This window comes from Sciurus vulgaris, assembly GCF_902686455.1.
Source record: "Sciurus vulgaris genome assembly, chromosome: 5".
In the NCBI taxonomy this organism is placed as follows: domain Eukaryota; kingdom Metazoa; phylum Chordata; class Mammalia; order Rodentia; family Sciuridae; genus Sciurus; species Sciurus vulgaris.
This window is the reverse complement of record NC_136465.1, coordinates 126826120-126848527: the sequence shown is the minus strand read 5'-3', so window position 1 is coordinate 126848527 and position 22408 is coordinate 126826120. Positions and strand designations below refer to the sequence as shown.

Sequence of the window (22408 nt, the reverse complement as noted above, 5' to 3'; positions counted from 1 at the left end):
AAGTGTTTTACATCCCCAGCCCATACTTGGACCTTCTGTAGTTTAAAAAAATAAATGTTTTGCCAGGTGCAATGGTGCATGCCTATAATCCCAGTGACTACGGAGGCTGATATAGGAGAATCGTGATTTCAAAGCCAGCCTTAGCAACTTTGTGAGACCCTGTCTCAGAAAAGGGCTAAGATAAAGATGAATGAAGTTATATCATTTGCCAGTAAATGATGGAACTGGAGACTATCATGCTGAGTGAGATAAGTCAGTCCCTAAAAACCAAAGACCAAATGTTCCCTCTGATAGGTAGATGCTAACACAAAACAAAGTGGGGAAGGGAAATATAGAATTTCATTGGATTAGACAAAAGGGAATGAAGGGAAGGAGCAAGAATGGGAATAGGAAAGACAGAAGAATGAATTGGACATAATTTTCCTATATTCATGTATGAATACACCACCATTGTAACTACACATCATGTACAACCACAAGAATGAGAAGTTAAACTCTCCATGTATGTATAATATATCAGAATAACCACTGTCATGTATACCTAAAAACAAATTTTAAAAATTTTAAAGGGCTAGTGATGTGGCTCAGTGGTTAAGCACCTGTGGGTTCAATCCCTGGTACAAAAATAAAGAAATGTTTTTGCTTGCTGGGCACACACCTGTAATCGCAGTGATTCAGGAGACTGAGGCAGGAGAATTACAAGTTTGAGGTCAGGCTCAGCAGCTTAGCAAGATGGTCTCAAAATAAAATTTTAAAAAAGGACTGAGGATGTAACTTTGTGATAGAACACCCCAGGTTAAATCCCCAGTACCACCATAAATATTTTCTTCTGTCTATAAATTTCCATTTAAAAGGAATTAACCTGAACCTTGTATAGGAGCAGATTTAATATTATATAATATATAGGCATTTAATGTGAATAATTCTAAACACTCAACAGAGAGATTAATAAAGCTCTGGGTATGGTGGCACATGCCTGTAGTCCCAGAATTTAAGAGGCTGAGGCGGAAATATTGGAGCTCAGGAGTTTGTGGCTAAGCCTGGGCAACATGGCAAGATGCTGTCTTTTGGGGGAGGGTGGGGTGAGTATAGACTAATAAAATAACCTCATTATCCTGCTTAGGTTTTTAGTTTCATGTGACTATTCTTTTGTATTTTCTTAACCTCCGCATGATTTTTCCTTTTTGCAAGAATGTTTTGAAACAATTCCCAGACCCTGTGATTCCACATATCAACATCTGATTGTGCATCCCATTTATTATATGTCATGTTCCAAACAAGGTCCACAAACTACCTTTTAGTTTTTAGATCTCCTAATCTCATTTGCTACTTGACTTACTGGGAGAAGTGGGTCTCTTATCCTGTAGAATAGCTCAGTCTGGATTTGGCTGCCATCTTGTAAGGTCTTCCCTTGTTTCATATCTCCTCAGCATTTCCTTTAGTTTGGTAGTGAGATCTGAAGATCTGCTCAAAATTCTCGCGTGTAGGCAAGAGTACTTCCTCAGTGGTGCTGATGTGTATTTCTTGTTGTAACATGTCGTGAAACTCATGGTGTCTGGCTGCCCACTTTGGGGATGCCAGTATTGACTGATGACCTAGGTGATTTCAGCCCAAGCCCTTCCTATTGAAGTTCCCGTTGATGATTGTTGCTTAAATCCATCATTCCCTCAGACACATATTGCAAAATGTTGACTTCATAATTCTGTCCTTTGCATTTACTTGCTGGACCTCTACTCATCAATTATTTGGTTATCTTGAAATGCAGTTCATTCAGGAAAAGTAGGATAAGTACTTTTGTCCCTTTACATTTGGCAGTATTTGGAGTATACTCTCCTGCTATGATCAAGTTGAATACCATGCATATGTTTTTTATGTATTAGTGTTTTGGTTCTTTCCAGTTTTTTGTTTGTCTGCCCAGTTTGTCCTAATGTAAACTAGGGAGTCCCTTGTTATGTGTCCAAACAAGATGAACTCAACTGTTTCTCCCGTCTTGTAATGAGAGAAACGGGCAAATTTAAACTTTCTATTAAGAGACCAGAATTAGAACAATTGTATTATTTTTTGTATTTGCAATTGACTAAACAAATGAAAGAGTCAGAGCTACATGTCTGACTTGGCTTCATTTTTACTTTATGCATTTTGTTTTCAGGACAGTTTTCTTTGCCAATAGACAAAAGACAGCTGTATGAGTTCGATATCAAAGTTCCACTGTTGGTTCGAGGGCCTGGGATCAAAGCAAATCAGACAAGCAAGGTAGGTGCCTAACAAACTGATGTTATATGCAGATAGGCAGTTGACTGAGAAAATAAGGCAATTTCTTTTAAGAGGCGGGCTAGTGGGGTTCCTCCTATAAGGATAAAAGCTGATCAGTATGAGATCTTGTGTGTTTATGAAATAGTGATTATTTTTCAAATTACAAATAAACTCCCTGCCACCCTTTTTTTTTAAATTTTTTATTTTTTTTAAACCAGGGGACCCTTAACCACTAAGCCACATCCCAGTCCTTTTTATTTTGAGATAGGGTCTCACTAAGTTACTGAGTCTGTCGTTTTACTTGCAATCCTCCTACCTCAGTCTCCCAAGTTCCTGGGATTACAGCTATGTGCCACTGTGCTGGTTATTCAGTGTGTTCTACCAGTACATGTCACCTCAAAGTACATAGCTTTTGTCTGTCCTTTGAGACTAGATCTTTGCTTTGTCCTGAAGTGGTGCTCAAAAAATTGCCCTGAGAAATTTTGAAGAATAAATCGTACATGTTTGGGCAGCATCCAGAAAGAGTCTTGTTGACTTACACAGTGTGGAATAGGGACCCAGAATCTGTATTTCTTTCCCTTTTAAGATTACAGATGATTCTGAGAGGCAGCCTGATTTGGAGCACAATTTTTCAAGGGCAGAACTCCTCAGGCTTTCCTATGTGCGTGAATCCCCTGGTCATCTTGTTAAAATGCAGAGGGTTTTTGTTTTTGGTTTTTTTTTTTTTTTTTTTTGCTGTGATAGGGATTGAGCCCAGGGTCTTGGCTATAGTAGAGAAGCACTCTACCACTGGGCTACACTCCAAGCCCCTGAAATGCAGGTTCTAATTCTGTTTCTGATCAACTCCCATGATGTCTGCTGATGGTCTGACCTCACATTGAATGTAAGACTGTGGAAAACATTTTCTGAGAATTGCCTCTTTCTGTGTGGAACTCTTCCTTACTAATGCCTTTCTGCTCCCGTGGTTCTTGCTCCGAGAACTGTCATAAAATAACACATTCTCCTCTATTCATTTGATTTCAATGTCTTTTTTCAGACTCAGTACCTAGCATGGAGGTACTTAGTCCCTGGAGATGGTGGGCATCTTGATCAGTAACACTTTCCTCTAGTGCTCAGGAGAAAACCAACATGCTTTGCCAGTTATGTCTTGTCTCCGTGAATCATGATTTCAGTCCCAGGTCTGTGAGATTGCAGAAAATAAGCAGATGCATAATTTAAGCTAAAATTGCAAAATGGGTTTCAAAATGGGCCAGACTCTGGTCTTATTGGTTACGTTGGTTTAGTATGGGGATTTAATGTTGTTTCACTGTCTGTACCTTTCACTTATTTCCTGTTAAAATGCTCTTGGTGCTTTACTGTTAAAATTCTCTAAAGGGAAAATGGCTTTCATAAGTGGCGTTTGCATTTTCTTCTGGTCTTAAGACCTACATTCCTAAAGGCAGTTCATTTTCCACTACAAATTTCAGTGCCTTCTAAACAAGCCTCTTTTTTCAAAGGAGATAGGCAATTTGGGAAGGCTATTAAAAACCTTAAAACTGTTTTATTGATGTTGTCATTTGGAGCTAATTGAGGAGACCATGCTAGCACTGTACATTTCTGAGAAGCGGGGTTTCTAGGCCCACATAAAGCCAGTGAAGGAGGCAGAATGAGAACAGAGAAAGGTGTATCAGACAGCTGCCTGTGGAATAAACTGTTCCTTCTTCTCAAGTTAACAGTCTTGTCAGATGTTAAAAATCAGAAACTTCACCTTCTCTAAGCAATCTAAATGAAGCCTGAATCCTAGAAAGCCATTTCAACAATACCTTACATTTATTGTGTATATGTGCTATTCTAAATGTTTTATGTGAGTCCTCTCGGTTAAGTTTCAGTCTTATTAATGTGTGTACTATTATACCCATTCTACAGATGAAGAAACTGAGGTACAGAAATTAATTGCTTTGCTTATGATTGCATAACTAAAAAGAACAGAGCCCTGCATTTGAACTCAAGAGATCTGGCTCCAGAGTCCATACTCTTAATCATTACCCTGTAACTCAGTCAACAAGAATTTATTAAGTATCTTCCTCTGCTGGCACAGTACCCTAGAAAAGCCTCAAATGCAGCAAGGAGCAATGAGGGAGGATTCCTTCTTAAATGCCAGTGTGAGGGAGAGCCAGGTACTTTAGCCAGAGCAGTCAGTGTACACCTCTGAGGCATTTGAGCAGAGACGGGGAAGTTGAGAAGTACGTAGTCTGCTGAACGAGCACTCTGAGAACAGTTAATGTGACAGCACAGTCGTCAGAATAAGCAAGGCTTGTTCAAGGGACAGAAGGTAGCATTTGTACTGAACAGCTTTCACTTCTAAGTGCAGCATCTCTCTCACCTCCTGTTCTTCGTATGACTGCTTCTGTCTGGGATGGCCACCTCAGATCCCCTTCACCTGACCAACTTACCTGTCCTTCAGGGCCTTGGTCTACCCCACCCCAGGAAGTTGCTTCAGACTCCTGCCCTTCGATAGGGTGATGCCTCTTCTGTGGGTTTCCAACTGGCCCCACACTTAACACTCCCCACTGAGTTTGTCTTTTGCTCAGATGTCCTAGGAAAGAGGAACTATCTAAACTGAGTACCCAGCCCTTTACATACACTGGGCAACCTCCACATTAGTTGCATGAATTTTGCCAAGGTCATCTAGTAAGTGACAGGACCAGAACTGACAGTTAACCGTGCCTATTCTCAGAATCCATGTTTGTCACATTGCTGTGCTGACAAATATAGTTGAAGTGTGAAATGCCTCAGTTCTCATCTAGCTCAAAGAACGTCAGGGATGTTCTTCATGTATTGGCAACAGTGATTTCAGTGCCACTTGTTACGCTTGAGTGACACAGGGTTATGCATTATTGTGCATGACGAGCTGAGCCATCACAGCCTGACAGCCCAAAAAGCTCACGTTTAGCTGACTGGTGGGCTTGGTTATGTATTGGCTGTTTGAGAGCAAGAGCAGGTGGTGTGTGGATGCCAGAGGTTGGTTGAAGTTTTCTCCACAGCTAAACATTAATCTAGCTGTAGATTGGTGATAGTTCCTCAAAAGAGTTTTTAGAAAGAAGGCTAGTAGAACTAGAATGAGACAGCATGGTCCAGGGAAAACCAAACTGAACTGGGAGTCAAGACAGCCCATTGACTTTAAGACTTTGAACAAAATAAACCTCACTTTCCCCAGTTGCAAACTTGGGAGATGTTGTATCTCTGTTCTTGAGTGTAACTCGCTGATACCCTGGCACCTTCCTTGTTAGAGACAGACAGGTCACTAGCACAGCCCAGCATAATGGGGGTTCTCTGGTTTCTCATGCACTTAGAGTACCTTTTGCCAAATGAATCTGGAGTACTTTTAGGGTGCTTTGAGTCTTCTCTAGTAGCTCTTTGTGAATTGTTTAATATCAGAGCTTCAGTTTCTGTCTGGAAACCTGACATGTGCTCCTGAGAGCCCATCACCTTGCTCTTTTCAGTAATTATACAGTGTTTCTTTCTTCTAGAGTTGACATATCAACACATGATATCCCTGGATTTTATGCCCAGGGGTTTCTAGGGCTTCTGTTTGATCAGAATGCCAATGTTCTTGTGTCCTAAGAATCCCATACAAACTAAGAGATTGTGGTGTATAAAATAATTAATTTGGGTGTTAGAAAAGCTTTTTCTGTTCTGATCTATAAATAAGTCTTTTTAAATTTATACTTAAAGACTGTGTGATAAAAGCAATACCATTCTAGAAACTTGGAACCCTAATGTTTCAAGAGTCATTACCATGATAGTCCATCAAATCTGTTCTAATACTTGGTTGTATAAAATCAGGTAGGTATAATTTTCTCTTGAATTTTTTACTAGTACTTGATGTTCCTTCTGCTGACAGTATGCAGATCTTGAGACTGTCTCCACTTCTTAGGCAGAATCCTAGAATAGAAGAAAATTTGTTCTCCATATTTAGGCAAGAAGAAAGTTGCTTGGGATAACGTGTTTGTGGAACGTGGGCCAAATCGTATTGATCCCTGATTTATACCAGAACTTAGAGAGATTTCTCTCCATTGAGCAAAATACCATTAGAAAACATGTCCCATCATACAGCTGCTAGCTCCTGAGGCGATTTTTGATGAGACTTATCCAAAGTGGATTCGGTGGAGTTTTTTTCCCCTGCTAGCAGTACTGGGGATCAAACCCAGGGCCTAGCACATGCTAGGCAATTCCCTTTACCACAGAACTACTGGGAAGTCCTTTTTTGTTATTTATTTTCAGAGAAGGTCTTGGTAAGTTACTAAGGCTGTCCTCAAACTTGAAATCATCCTGCCTCAGTCTCCTAAATGGCTGGGATTACAGGTGTGCACCACCACCCCTGGCTCTGTCCGTGGGTTTTATTATTTTGGTGATTACCCTTCGCCTTAAAAAACTGCCTTGAACATTTTAGTAGTGCCTGTGGAACTAGCTTCACTCATTCATTCTGTAACTCTGAGATCAGGTCTCCATTTGTTTCTCTCCTGCCATGATCTCCCCCATATTCACCCCCAGACTTGCTGGCTGGGTCCCAAGCTGCTCAGTTTGCCTAGGGAACTTGGACTAGAAAAATTATCTGTAACAGTGGGTCTTGTGCAATCCCTCGAGACCTAGCTCTGTGAGGTTTTTTTTCCTCAGTGACATATGGATTATCTCTCCTTGAATTCTCTCTACTGAATGATAATTTCTGACAGCTACAGAGAGACACTAATTGATTCAGAGCCAGGATATGTATCACTTGCCCTCTGAGAGCCAATCCTGACCCACAGGAAACCTGACCCCTGAAGAATAATGTTCTGAAGATGTTTTCTTGCCTTTCATCATACTTTCAGTTTTGTTTTCAAATTTAAAGTGGAAGAGTTCTTTATTTTTTAAACCTCCCTTTTTGTCCTTTCCTTCTCGATAATTTTCAAAAACATATTTATTTTCAGCAAAAGATAGTTCTCCCAGTTCCAAGCTGTTACCTTTGTTCTCATATTTCATTTCTGACTGTAAGATAGGTGAAGTACCACATAATAAGGGTTAAACATCCAGCACAGACTAAGTGCTCCATAAGCTTCAGTTCCCCCTTCTTGCCCCTGCTTTGCTTCCCTGCTGGGTTGTTCTCACCATCCTAAGGCCTTTTCCAGCCTGTGACCAAGTGACCTCTAGGCCTCCACGTAGGTTCTGTTTAGCCCTGGGCTGTTCCCTACAGTGGCCACCAGCCACAGTGTGCTCATGAGCACTTTAATGTGGGTAATTTAAATTAAAACGTTATCATTTATAAAATACCAGATCTCAGAGACTTGATTCAAAAACAAATGTAAAATCTCGTGAAGTTTTTTAATTTTCCTTATCTGTTAGAATAATATATTGGGTTAAATATATATACAATGAATTTTGCCTATTTCATTTAAAGGCTGTTATTTTAGATTAAATAGGTGGTCTCTATTGTATCTATATTAGAATATGCTGGTTTAGGTCCTGTAGAAGCATTGTATACAGAAGAAAAATACTAATAAGGCAGGGTATAAATGCAAGATATTGTCTTGATTTCTAGAGTGTTTAAAAACATCTGTTTTATACTGTGTAAGGAAACTTCTGTTGATGAATTGAAGTTTCCTGCAGCCTTCAAAGCCTATCAACATGTTTTAGCAATGTTGCCACTTCGAAAAACTATAAAATAGGCTAATAATTCGCAGTGGTGCCAAGCATTCCACCTTTGAGGCATTTAAAAGTGTGAAGTCCAATTTGGTGAACCAGTCTGAATAATCAAGTTGGAAAGCACTTTATATAAAATCATGAGCCCAACACTCATGATTCATAACAAAGCAATTAGAGTCTGGGTGAAATAGATTTATAACTTCTCAGCAGCATGTATTACAAGCCTTATAAGTCTTTGTATTTTTTTAAGTTGTTAATTTGAATATGAGAATCTGTAAGATCAAAGTAAGAATGTGCAAAAGTTAATAGTGAGTAAGATTTGTCTCAGGTGGGTTGCTGGGAGAGAGCTTTTTAGTAAACGGAAAAGGAAGATGGGACCAGTTGTGTGCTAGATTGTTGTTTTCCTTGTTTTTACAGATGCTTGTTGCCAACATCGATTTGGGTCCTACTATTTTGGACATCGCTGGCTACAACCTAAATAAGACACAGATGGATGGGATGTCCTTATTGCCCATTTTGGTAAGTATAAAGCCCTAAATTAATTCTGAGCCAAAACCAAACTAAGTTTGAGGTTATGTGAAGACTTAAGCTAAAACTTAAAGCTGTTAGATTTGCAGCATTAGAGAATGGGATTTTTCTGATCTTGTGGTGCAAGGAGTTTTCTTAAGGAAAAAGCTGACTGTACTACATGTAAACGTTAGCATAGTGTATCTTCCCCTTTCCCCATCTCTCCAAAAAACCACCACAAAGAAAGTTAAAATACGTGACAAATTGAAAAAAAGTATTTGCAATGTATATGAAAAAGGGTAACTAATCCTAATGATTTCTTAGAAAGCAAAGATTAGTACTCCGGTAGAAAAATGGGCAAAAAAAAAAAAGTGACTGATTCACAGAAGAATTAGAAATGGCCAAAGTAAGTGCAGAAAGATTGCTTTAGTGCTGATCAAAGAACGGCTTTACTGAAAGAGGCCTTTATCACCTTCAAACTTGTAAAGATCAAAAAGATTATTACCTAGGATTTGCAGAACTCTGAAAAATTGAAACTATACATGCACTAGTCATAGAGGTGTAAGCAATATAACCTATCAGGAAGCTAGTTTTAACAAGACATATCGCTTCAAGATACACACATCTAGCAATTACATTTGAGAAATTATTCTAAGGAAACAAATCCATTCAAGAAGTCTTAGAGTACCTACTATGCCTGTCACTGTACAGGTCTATTATATATAAAAATGTACTTGAGCAGTATTAATAGAAGGAAGCTAAAAATTCAAATACCCAGTAGGGAGCTGGCGAAATTGTGCAACAGTTAAAACGCAGAATATTAAAACAACACTAAATGACGTGCATCTGAATTCACTGACTTGGAAGACTGAACCACAGGGAGAAAAGGACAATTCACAACATCCCTTCCCCCATTAAAGTATGTGGGTATGTTCAAGCATAGAGAAGTTTGGAAGGGTCATCACTAGCATGGTTTAGTCATTATCATAGTTCTCTGAATCATAAAATCATAGGTGACTTTTATATATCTGAGTGTTACAACTTAGTATAGGATTCATACAAGAATGAATGTGACTCACCTAAATTGTGAGATACAAAAGACCCCTGTGAAGCTGCCACTCCATTTCAGAACTCAGTATTACTGGGCTGAAGATGTCGCTCGGTGGCAGAGCACTTGCCGAGTGCGCACAAGCCTTGGATTCAATCCCCAGCACCAACAACAAACTAAAATCCCCTCAATAGTATCAATACTGGTGTTCCTCCCTATCTTTTGCCTGCCCCATAAGGATGGTTATTTTCCCGAATTTCATGGTTATTCTCTTGCTCTTATTTTTGAGAACTAGCATGTAGGTTTTCCTGAACAACATAACTAGTTTGGGTCTTATTTTGAGCTCTAAAAATGATACCATACTGGATACATGCTGGAGCTATTAAAAATTCATTATTATTCATTGGTCCATGTTGTTCACAGCTGCCTAATATTGTTTACATGCATCACAATTTATCTTTTGTCAGTGGGCAATGCACCAAGGTTACAGAAATTGCACATGTTCATTTGTATAAATATGTGAATTTCAAAATGTTCATGTTGATTTATGTTCCCACCAGCATGTATGAGAATTCCCTTTGCTTCACATAAAACTCAGACAATTTTTTGCCACTCTAGTAGGTGACGAGTGGTATTTGGAATCATGTAGTATGTGGCCTCTGTGACTGGCTGTTTTTACTGAGCTTATTTTCAAGGACCATTTGCACTGTAATTACCTCATTCCATTTTATTTCTAATATTCCATTGTATGAACATACTACTCGCTCCACTCAACAAATATACCACCCTTTATTTATCCATTTATCAGAGACATTTAGACTGTGTTTTTCCACTTTGTGCCTATTTTAAATAATGCTGTATGAACAATTTGTATACAAGTTTTTGTGCAGATGCATGTTTTCATTTCTGAGTATTTCTCTGGGAGTAGAAATTGTTGGGTCATTTGGTAACTTTATGTCTAACTCTTTGAGGCACTTACCAGACTTAACCAAAGCTGCCACGCCATTCTCTGTATTTTCACCAGCAGTGTCTGAGGATTCCAGTTTTTCCACATCCTCACCAACAGTTGTGTTGGTTTGTTTTGTTTTGTTTTAATTGAAGTGGGTGTAAAGTGGTATCTCACTGCGGGTTTGATTTGCATTTTAGTAATGAGTGATATTGAGCATCTTGTACGTTTACTGACCTTTCATGTGTCATCTTTTGAGAAATATCTATTCAGATCCTTTGCCCATTTTTTAATTGCATTATGCTCAGTGAATCATTGTGTGCCTTTTGTATTTCTTGCCTTGTGAAATGGACTCTTTCTGCACATCGTATTCTATTTGTGGCTTGTCCTTTCCCTGTATTAAGATATGAGAACGTAAGAGTTAAGCGTATACATTTCCTTTTTTTTTTTTTTTTTTTTGGACTGGGGAGAGGAACCCAGGGCACTTTATTACTGAGCTGAGTCCCAGTATTTTTTATTTTGAGACAGAGCTTCTTCTCTAAGTTGCTGAGGCTGGCCTCAAACTTACAGTCCTCCTACCTCAAGTCTCCTGAGTCACTGGGCTTACAGGCTTGAACCATTGTGCTCTTTGTTACTTATTTATAAAAATGTTCCAAAACTGTGAGGTCAGAAAGTAGTCTCCTTGATTTTTCTAAGTTGTGTAGTTCTGCCTCTTGGATTCTAATCTTTGATGTCTCTAGAACTGATTTTCTTGTATGTTTTGCCTCAGATCTAGTTTCATTTTTTTTTCTCTATAGATACTCATCTTTTCTGCCCAATGGATCTACCCCTATACCAGTATAATTTTGACTTTTAGAACTGTTTAATTTTTTTAATGAAGTGTTCTGCTTCATCTTATGTGCTTTTGATACAAAACTTTCTAGCTGCTTTCCTTCCACACCACTAATGTGCAGTATAAATGAGTTCATGTATGTGTTGTAGCTTCATTCTAAGGAACTCTGAACCTGCTACAGTCCCGATCACACCAGCCCTGCTTAGTTTGTTTCTTTCTTGTCCTTGTGCCTTTTAGGTTGTGAGTTTCTTGGTATAAGCTTAGAACAATTCTTACATAGAGCATATGAACAGTTATTGACTATGATCTGGACTTTGAGCACCTTGCACTGTGATTTTGATTCTTGCTTAGCTACTTTGTTGGTTTCCATTCCTGACCTGCTTCACAGAAATAGTCTTGGAAGGGAACTATTCAAAACATTTAACTATCACTTCAAAGGCTCTAAAAATGCCAAACATGCAACTCATTAACTTTTAGGTGTACCTATTTTAGTCACCCCTTTTAGTTACTAAATGAACAGTCCAATTAGTTATGACTGCTAAGTCTCTCTTGGCAGTAAATAGTTGTTTTTGTTTGTTTGTTTGTTTTAATCATTGTATGCCTCACAGAAAGCACCTGTGCTCTTTTCCAGAGAGGTACCAGTAATTTTACCTGGCGATCAGATGTCCTGGTAGAATATCAAGGAGAAGGTCGGAATGTCACGGACCCAACATGTCCTTCCCTGAGTCCTGGAGTGTCTGTGAGTAGCAACTTGTGTTAGCCTCAACGGCTTTCTCACAGTGCAGCAAGGTGCTGCTTAAGGGTATACATATGGGAAATCTTCCTACTAATGCTACTCCTTGGTCACCTGACTGTGGAAAATTTGTAGATTGACAAAGGCAAATCAGGTAATCCTGAGAACGATGGTGCTGACGCATCACCAGAATGAGCACCTTGAATTCTTCCAGTTTGTGTAACAAATGCGTGTATCTGCCCCATTTTCTGACAGTGCCCTTTTCCTTGTTTCCCTGTCCCTCCAAATAGCAATACAGTTTTTATTAGGGATACAATCAGTGACTTCTGACAAGAGATGGGTTCCCACCTGTGAATGTGCCATTATGAGTGTTTTGTGCTGGGGGCAGCCAGGCAGGTCATCTAGGTGGCGAGTAGATGTGTTGGAGAATGGGAACCAGGCTTCCATTTGGAGTTGGCTGTCCTGACACCAAGTGTTGGGACACAGTAAAGGACTAACCACAGGTGGAATAACAGAGCCTGTAGAATACATGAAGAAGTAAGCCAGAGTAGGGCTGGGGTTGTGGCTTAGTGGTAGAGCACTTGCCTAGCACATGTGAGGCACTGGGCTTGATCCTCAGCACCACATAAATAAAGGTATTCTGTTCATCTACAACTAAAAATATTTTTTAAAAAGCCAGAGTTAGATCACAAACCAGGCAAAGACACATCAAGGAAAGAAAATTTTAGACCAATATCCTTGATGAATATAGATGCAAAGATCCTTAACAAAATATTGGCAAACCATATCCAAAAACATATTAAGAAAATTGTGCACCACGATCAAGTGGGGTTCATCCCTGGAATGCAAGGATGGTTTAACATCCGTAAATCAACAAATGTAATCCATCATGTCAATAGACTTAATGATAAGAATCATGGTTATTTCAATTGACGCAGAAAAAGCGTTCGACAAAATACAACACCCCTTCATGCTCAAAACACTAGAAAAAATAGGGATAATAGGAACATACCTGAACATTGTAAAGGCTAGTTATGCTAAGCCCATGGCCAACATCATTCTTAATGGAGAAAAACTGAAACCATTCCCTTTAAAAACAGGAACAAGACAGAGATGTCCCCTTTCCCCACTTCTGTTCGACATTGTCCTCGAAACTCTAGCCAGAGCAATTAGGCAGACTAAAGAAATTAAAGGGATACGAATAGGAAAAGAGGAACTTAAGCTGTCCCTATTTGCCGATGACATGATTCTATATTTAGAGGATCCAAAAAACTCCTCCAGAAAACTTCTAGACCTCATCAATGAATTCAGCAAAATAGCAGGCTATAAAATCAACACGCATAAATCTGAAGCATTTTTATACACAAGCGACGAAACAGTTGAAAAGGAAATGAGGAAAACAACTCCATTTGCAATAGCCTCAAAAAAATAAAATACTTGGGAATCAATCTAACCAAAGAGGTAAAAGATCTCTACAATGAAAACTACAAAACATTGAAGAAAGAAATTGAGGAAGACCTTAGAAGATGGAAAGATCTCCCATGTTCTTGGATTGGCAGAATTAATATTGTCAAAATGGCCATACTACCAAAAGTGCTATACAGATTCAGTGCAATTCTAATTAAAATTCCAAATACGTACCTTACAGAAATAGAGCAGGCAATCATGAAATTCATCTGGAAAAATAAGTACCCAGAATAGCTAAAGCAATCCTGGGCAGGAAGAATGAAACAGGGGGTATCACAATACCAGAACTTCACTATACTACAGAGCAGTAGTTACAAAAACGGCATGGTATTGGCACCAAAATAGACAGGTAGATCAGTGGTACAGAATAGAGGACATGGACACAAACCCAAATTATTACAGCTATTTCTTGAGAGGAGGTTAGCAGAGAGAGGTGGCAACAATCTACAAATGGTACAAACACATATTCCTTAATCAGTAAGGAACAGAGCCTTTCGTCTATTTTTTTACTTATTGGCTTCTCTGTGGAAGGTTTCCTTATTTCTGCCAAATTCCATGTTTGGCTTCAGCTAACTTATTTGCCCCTGTAGGCAACTAGGTTTTTGCTACCATGGAAGAACAATCTTCATTTAACTTCTTAAATATCCCTACAGCAATGTTTCCCAGACTGTGTTTGTGAAGATGCTTACAACAATACCTATGCTTGTGTGAGGACGATGTCAGCGTTATGGAATTTACAGTACTGTGAGTTTGATGACCAGGAGGTAAGAGGAACTTCACCTGTACCTTTCCCACCCCTTTATCTATTGCTAGTGCTTTACTGGTTGGATGTGGTGACATGAGAGTAATTCCAAGGGTGCTTTCTAGGGGAAGATGTGTTTCTTCTCTGCACTTTTAGTGTTTCCTTCAGTTAAGAAAAATTCCATACAGCCATGCTTCACTTCTCACTGTGATCTTTCTAAATGCAGTTTTCTCCTCTCACACCACCCTTCAGACACAGTTCACTTTTTTAGAATGAGTCATGCCTGTTCCCTTCTTAAAAAGTAGCTGGGGTAAAGTGAAGCACTTCAACCTCCATGGCAGTGAGAGGAATTGGAGTCTTTCCTAGAAAGCTGATAGCAGCTGACATTCAGGAATTACTGTTCCTACTACAGCACAGTCCAGTGCTAATCAAATAGATTATAATAGATTATAATTATAAATGATAGTCTGAGGACAACTACTGGGAGCTATTGTAGGCAGCAATACCTACCACCTACCTAGCCTATCATTTGACTCCAATTTGGAGAGCAGTGTACAAATTAGAGGGAGAAGTACTGATCTTACAATTATGTCTAATGCTAGAAATAACTAATATTGCATCCTTCCCCTATTGATGATATTTTTAAAATAGGAAAACATGTGAGTAGCTTAAATTGGGGCACTTTTCATATCCATTCTTATTTGAGTCTCAAAATTCTGAGGCAGAAATAAGCCTTCAAATGTTAACTCTCACCTCAGTAGTTTCATTACGCAGTCTTGTTTCAGAGAGCCTGCCGTTGAGGGCCCTGTCTTCAGTTCTCTGCTTTAATTATTGAGGGTAATTGGTTTCCTCTTACTGCCCTCTGTTGACTGCCCGAAGGCTCGGGGTGCAGGTGGTCTCTTTCCAGCTGGAGCTATAGACCCAAAGCCATGGACGCCCAGCACAGATGCACCATTGTCTTAAGTACACAGTTGGGCTCTTTAAGGATTTTGAGACCAGATGCTGTACTAGCGGGTGTTGGGTTTTTTTCCTATGTCCTCCCTTCCATTTAGAGATACTTCACATTTGGAATATTTCTTTAAATATGACTTTTTTTTTTTTTCTTTCCACCATCCTTTCATTTCCTCTAGGTGTTTGTAGAAGTCTATAATCTGACTGCAGACCCAGACCAAATCACTAACATTGCTAAAAGTATAGACCCAGAGCTTTTAGGAAAGATGAACTATCGGTTAATGATGTTACAGTCCTGTTCTGGGCCAACCTGTCGCACTCCAGGGGTTTTTGACCCCGGGTAAGTTTCCTCTGTCTTCACTTTGCCAAGCTGTCTCTAGTTGTCATGCTGTCCTGGAAGAAAAAGGGAGTCCTATGGGTTCTTTCTGCATTGACCCAAGCCGTTCTGCTGGAGATGGAATACTGTGTTCTTACTGCCTCCCCATGTCGTGCTGGGAAAGTAAGCTGTTGGAGAAAGTTGGCTCTCCGCTGCCCTGGGTGCGTTAGCTTCAGGGACACTGCTGTCCTGTCCAGGCTCCTCCTCCTGCCCTGCTGCTGTGATTCTTGTCATGGTACCACTTGGTTGAACCCTTGGCATCTCGGGCTTAAGTAAGCTCTGACCCAGTGCTGTCCTGTTCTAGGCTTTCCAAGAGTACATGCCTTCACCACTTTCCTCAGAAACAACAACTGTGGGAACTTGAATGTTAACCTGTAAAGTTTATATTTTAAACATGAGAAGATAGGTATGATCTCAAGTATTGAAATATGTAGGTCCATTGCCAAATATGAATATAAAAATGATTTTCACCTGCCAAGTCAGATTTACACAGTGTTACACAGTGCCTGGTCAATAGGACATAAGGTGTCAAACACGGTGCATTTAAGATGCCTGTGGCAAGAGGCACTCATTTATTTTATGCTTGAGGATTATGAAGTTTAAAAACTGTAATCAGGAATGGATTATTTCAGTTCTTACACCCTTGATTTTAAAACGGCAGTGAGGTCCTGAGTTGATGGAAAATTATAATTTAATTATAGCCATCTTCATAGCAAATCTTATCTTCAGTCCAGATGAGAAGAATGATGTATGAATAGAGAAACTAGATTACAGACGGTTTATTAAAGAAATATATAAGTACTGAACATATAACCAAAGAGACAAATTCTAGTACAGTAAAACTGAATAACAGGACTGGGGATGGGGCAGCACCTCAGTGGCAGAGCATTTGCCTAGCATGTGTGTGTTAGATTCCTAGCACTACAAAAACCAACAGAAGGGGCTGGGATGTAGCTCAGTTGGTAGAGAGCTTGTCTTGCATGCACAAGGCCCTGGGTTCAACCTCCAGCACCACAAAAAAAAAAAAAAGAACCTAGATAACAATGTATACATATGTTAATGTATTCCATAAATGTGTATAATTATGTTAATTAAAAATTTTTCAAACAGTTCAAAAACATTAGTTTTAAAACGCTAGATTATAATATTTATCATTTTATCTTTTGTACTAGATAACTTTTTAAATATAGATAACTATTAGTGCAGTGATTGGTTAAGCATTTTGACTGCTCAGCTTTGGTCCTTCTTCCATGATATAGGAAGTTTAATCTCTGAAAAGCATAGGACTTTTGGGTGGCATGTGTTGATTTCTCAATGTCCAACTGCTACTTAGCTCACAGTATATCAGACCAGATGTCTATAGCCCTAAACGCTTTTCCACCATTTAGTCCTTGGCTAATTCTGGGAATTCAAAGCCAACATCTAAATCCTTGACTAGAAAGTCGGGGGACTTGGACCTCTTGGATTATGATGTATGGCCACGCAGTCCCTGATCACTTGGCTGCTAAAACAGACCTTTCATGTCTGCATCCAATAGGCCAATGCAAGGCAGATGTGGGAGCTGCCTTCTTTCTTCTGAGTATCTGGCTTCTATTCCAACAATTGTTAGAAGGATTCAGTTACAGAATTTTCTTGTAAAGCTCAGGTAAATTTCAAATGAGGAAATTGGCTGGAGTTGTGATCTGCCCTTGGATTACCATATAAAGAACTGATTCCACATGTTGTTCTATTTCCCAGACAAGTTTTGTTAACTATAACTAATTGTCTTAGTTACATTGTTGAAGCTTATAATTAAAGTTTTAAATTCTGTTTTTGCAGAGCTATTGTTTGCCTGAGTTATTTTAAACCCCACTGATTTTCTGTTTGAAATTCATTAGCCCCGATTATTATTTCCTAGTAAATATTAAAGCTGAATGGTTGGGACAAATTATGTGGCCTGCAGTCCCGAAAATATTATCTGTCCCTTTACAAATGTGCTGGCCAACCACTGCTCTAAACTAATTTATCCTGCAAGATAGGAAGTAAGAGTTGAATATCGTATTTCCAGCCTGCACACCTAAAATCTTTCTGGCCAGTGCATATTCTTTATATCTACTGAGTCCCAGTCAAGTAACTGACTATTCAGCATTCATTCTGCCTTTGTTCTGGAGTGGTAATGGTAGGTTTTTGTTTTTTCTGTGTGCCATACATTTTACATGAATGCCTATTTGTCTTGTGGGCAGAGCTCATCTAAATTGTGAGCCAGATTCAAACACATCTCAGCTGCACACTTGTGCTCTTCTGTGTCTGTCTTAACTATCAAAGAGGAGAGGGCTTTGAAGCTGCCAGCAGAGCTTTCAGCCTAGGTTAGGCTCTTCCCCTCCATCTGGCTGCTTTATACCTCAGGGATTACCCCTCCTCCCTCAAAAACAACAACAACTAAAAAAGTGTTGCCTTATGACACCTTTTAAGATTAACCTTCTGGTTTTTCTCCCCTCAGTTTATACTATATGAGCTTAGGCTTGCTGGCTTGTGATGGGAATTGAGCACAGATTCTCACACATGCTAGGCAATTGCTGTACCTCTGAGCTCCATCCCCAGCCCTTCTTAAAATTTGAGTTATGGTCTCACTAAGTTGTTGAGGCTGCCCTCAAACTTGCAGTCTACTTGCCTCAGCCTCCAAGTAGCTAAAATTACAGGCATGCACCACTGTGCCCAGCAGAAGTGAGTTTGTTTGTTTGTCTTTGTTTATCATGAAATGTTCTTACTATTAAGTTCGTGCGTCGTATGCTATAGACTTTCTCAGAGTTTCTTCTGGTGATTTGTTTTCTTCTACATTCCTACCTGCTAACCTTTCTGCTGAATAACATTCTGAGGAAATAGTGTTTAGCTAAAGTTCATGTGACAATCCTTTTATCATCCCCAGATACAGGTTCGACCCTCGTCTCATGTTCAGCAATCATGGCAGTGTCAGGATGCGAAGGTTCTCAAAACATCCTCTGTAGCGACCATGCCCTGCCTCAAGTTGGATCCCTGCATGACTCTTCCTGATGAAGTGACTCTCGTAGGTGTCTGTAGCTCATCTTTGAGACCATGCCTGGAAGAGCTCTGGACTGGTTCTGTTTTAAGTCCTATTTGAAAAGCAACCCTGTCAGCTGACTTCCTCGTGCAACATGTTAAACTGTGAACTCCACCCATAGGTCAGGAGTGGCTACCCTTGGTCTCTTTCTTCAGATAAGGAACACCCCTGAGGTCTTTGTCTCACCACGTCCTTTCTGTCCTGGGGCCACAGTTCTTGATTATCCCCTATGTGGTCAAAGTCTGAATGTGTAAATCCATTCAGATAAATGGTAATCCTTTAGGGCAAAAAGGTATGAAAACCTTTGGTTTATAACTTGACCTAAAATCAAAGGACCTGCACACACTTCAGACGGAGCACCTCACTATCAAAAATACTAACATCACATGGCTTGAAGAATAACCCTCAGAGCTGAATCATCTGATTATAGAACAAGTACCTTTGTTTTTAAATAAGTAGATAACATTGTTTATAAAATCCATCACAGCGTGATAGGTGGCAAATTTAAAACATGTCAACCAAGTTGTTTCTTTGGAATTCTGTGCTAGTGCTGCATTGAGTGAGGGCAGTAAGCTGCGGTAAGGCTGATTCCAGGTCACTCTTGAAGGTGATGGCTGCCTGCTTTCCAGTGGCTAACCCTGTGGTGTGCCAGTCAGCAGTATTGAGGAAATGTCTCTTGAGACTTCTCTCTCCAGAGTGGCAAGGTACAGAGTTGGGGAAGGTGTGTTCCTGAGGGCCTTCTGTAGGCCAGGCTCTTGGGACGACAGTTTGAAGGGCCGAACTTGGGAGGAAGCAAGTGCCTGTCCCACAGGAACCTGGCTTATCAGTGCCACATGTGAAGTTGCTTGGACTCTATTTTGCTGTCATCCTGTCATTTGTTTTAAGATGTAAAATGTCCTGTAGATGATGCATACTAAAGTAGCATCGACTGCTTCATCCTACTTCTTCTCTCCTGAGTTTCTGGAATCTTATTATTCATCAAAATCAGATTTCTAGATTTCCTCACTGCTTGGAACACTTGTGTTCTTGTTTCTTGGCTTGAAAACCAATTCCATTTCTAATGCTTTCTTCGCAAGAAGGCTAATTATAGGTGGGACAGCAAGGGAGGAAGAGCTGTGGTTTATAACCTGTTCAACTCAGGCAATAAGTGATTTTAGCTTTATTTAAGGCCTGTCGAGCTTTAAGCACTTTGTAAGACATGGCCGTAAGTAACTTTTCTAACAATTCCAGATAGCCATGTTGGGTTAGTAGACATTGGGTTTATTCCTTTACCTCACGTGACCCCAGCAACTGTGGTGGTACCTAGAGGTGAGTAGGCCAATGAAATGAACACCTCTGCTGTGAATGCTTTAGAGAAAGTTTAAAAAAACAAGTGTAACTGAAAGCAAACTACAATGTTGAATGTGGGTATGGGCTTTATTCTCCACTTTGATTCTTATCAGTCAACTTTGACATTCATGAAAGTTGACCATAGTTATTCCCAAATAAAAAGAAACCAACTCTTACCAGGTCTTGGACTGTGATGTCATATTATTCAGTTTATGATGCTGGTTCCTGAAAGCAGGTGGAAGCTAAGAGGGATGCAAGTCGGCTGCCAGCAGCGTCTCTGCCACTGCTCTTGCGTCCAGCTGACGTGTCCGGGTGTGGGATGTGGTGAGGCCTTCCCCGTACCTCTTTTAGTTTTGGTATCTTTCCTAGCTAACCTTAAAATAGACCTCAGTTTATAGCCTAACAGACTGCAGGGTGCACTGGTGTTTTCAGAACGTTTTTGTACAAGGAACCCACTTGCAAGAGGCTTGCCTTGTTCTTACTGTACTGATTTGGATTTTGATTATTTTCCCTTTTAAGGTCAGGTTCATGTCTGTTGGTGCCCTGCAAAGTAGAGGACCATAAAACCATTGGGAATGAACAGAGGCCTTAGGAATGAAGAGATTTTTGCCTTACAACATTTCCTGTTACAAAGTTCTCACCCATATATGATTTTAAAGTAGGGAACACATTGAGTATCTTTGAATTTGACAAACGGTGCTTTTGCAAACACATTTTAATTGACAACTAGGATTTTTGTACAAAATAGTAATACTAGCCATAGAAGTTAATCTGTGAGAAATGTTTTTAAATTTATTTTTAAGTATTAAGGATTAGTGCTTTTTGAATGAAAGCTAACTTGTCCCAGGATCCTTAAGAGAAAGCAAAGGGGACTTTAACTGATCCACCAGGGGAATTAGATGGGTATATGTGGGCTCTTTAGATTTACTACTTTGTTCCCACTGAATTTTTGTAAATTCCTGTGTTTGCATCATCTGTTCCTGGAGGTTACTCTGCCCTCGCTGTGTCATTGGTCATTTCACTTAGAAAGTGCCCTTCAAAGGACCCTGTTCACTGCTGCACTTTTCAACAAATTAAAATTTATTTCTGTTCTAGTGGGAATGTGTCCTTTGTTTTAGTCTACAACAAGTAATTGACAAGATACTTTTTATTCTTGATGCTGTTTGTTTTAACCACTCTAATAGTAGCACAAATAGGACATTTTCTCAATGGATTGTGTAGTCTCTGCCTGGATAGCTCTTATGTACCTGGTTCCTAGGGATTAACAAGCCTTAATGAAGCACCATGTAGCCTTGGAGAAAATCTTTCCTGATCATTTATAACTATGGAGGGAGTTATCATTTATAACTATTTATAAAAAAAAAAAAAAAAATCTTGGCTAGCTTTCAGGTAGGTAGACACAGCTCACTTTCAAAGACTTTGTCTCCAGACTGTGGCCCACTGCCCTAATGAATGACTTCAGGGATCAGCGGCCTTTTTTCTTAAAGCAAGAGAGAAGTGGTATTTTAGGCTTGCAGGCCATGTGCCTTCTGTCACAACTAAACTCCACTGTTACAGCAGATGTAGCCCTGGACAATACATAAATGTGTGTGCTCTGATAAAACTTAGTAGAAACAAATGGGGAATAATTTGCCAACCCCAGACCTAGCAGGTTGCCTCATCCCAGCAATTCTGAAGACCAAGTAGAAAATAAAATGAGAGGGTCCCCATAGAGTTGGTAGATTACCAGAAAAACAGGTGACTTGGGTAGATCACAGTGTCAGAGTAATAAGGGCCTGGGATTTTTGTTTTTTTGTTTTAAAGTGGTGCTGAGGATCAAACCCAGTGCCTCACAGGTGCTAGGCGAGCGCCCTGGAATTTGATTTTAATCCTTACAAGCTAACCAGTTCATCTGTTTCACAGATGCTGGTGTCAACCTAGGCGTCTCATAAAGACAGCACAGCACAGTGATCAGTGTGAGCCTGTCACTTCACTCTTGCCCCAAGTCCCATGGGTGTGATGCAAAAGGCCCACCTTGTGAATACCTATGCACACAGTGGGTTTTGTTACAGGAAAGGAACACTGAGCCTGGAGAACCTATTCTACAGCAAAGCACCAAGCACTCCTGCTCTTTGCCCCAAAAGACCACCACCTCATTCTCAAAGTTGCTCACTATGATCATGATCCTGCATAAAAAGCAATTGGGATCTTTGCATATCCTCAGCAACAGTGCTTGGGGCCCATAGTAAATATCTCTCCCAACAACTCTTAGCTGCTAAGAGCAGGGGATCACCTGGCTGGATGTTGCCCCTTTCCTATCTACAAATCAGGCTAGCAGATAGTAGCTCTAAGACAATAAATGCTTAGATGTGGGGCCCCCCCACACACAGCAACCTGGACTTAAAGTCTAAGAAAATCTAATGAATGGGCACTGGTCTATTAGATTTCAAGACAGAAGGTATTAAAACTTAAAGTAATTAAGAGGAAAAACATAAGGCTGAATGTCCAGGTCAGACTTGCTTTTGA

The 22408-nt window shown here is 39.8% G+C and overlaps 1 protein-coding gene across 1 annotated transcript in view; it reads left to right on the top strand.

The window, feature by feature from the left end:
- The window catches only part of GNS (glucosamine (N-acetyl)-6-sulfatase), a 38390-nt gene extending 17393 nt beyond the window's left edge, over nt 1-20997 (top strand). The window contains exons 9-14 of the mRNA XM_079139686.1: nt 2150-2253; nt 8332-8433; nt 11879-11986; nt 14101-14211; nt 15320-15480; nt 18422-20997. Coding sequence (XP_078995812.1) covers nt 2150-2253; nt 8332-8433; nt 11879-11986; nt 14101-14211; nt 15320-15480; nt 18422-18500 — 665 coding nt within the window. The 3' untranslated portion in view covers nt 18501-20997. The remainder of the gene's footprint in view (nt 1-2149; nt 2254-8331; nt 8434-11878; nt 11987-14100; nt 14212-15319; nt 15481-18421) is intronic.
- Nucleotides 20998-22408: the final 1411 nt, after the last annotated feature.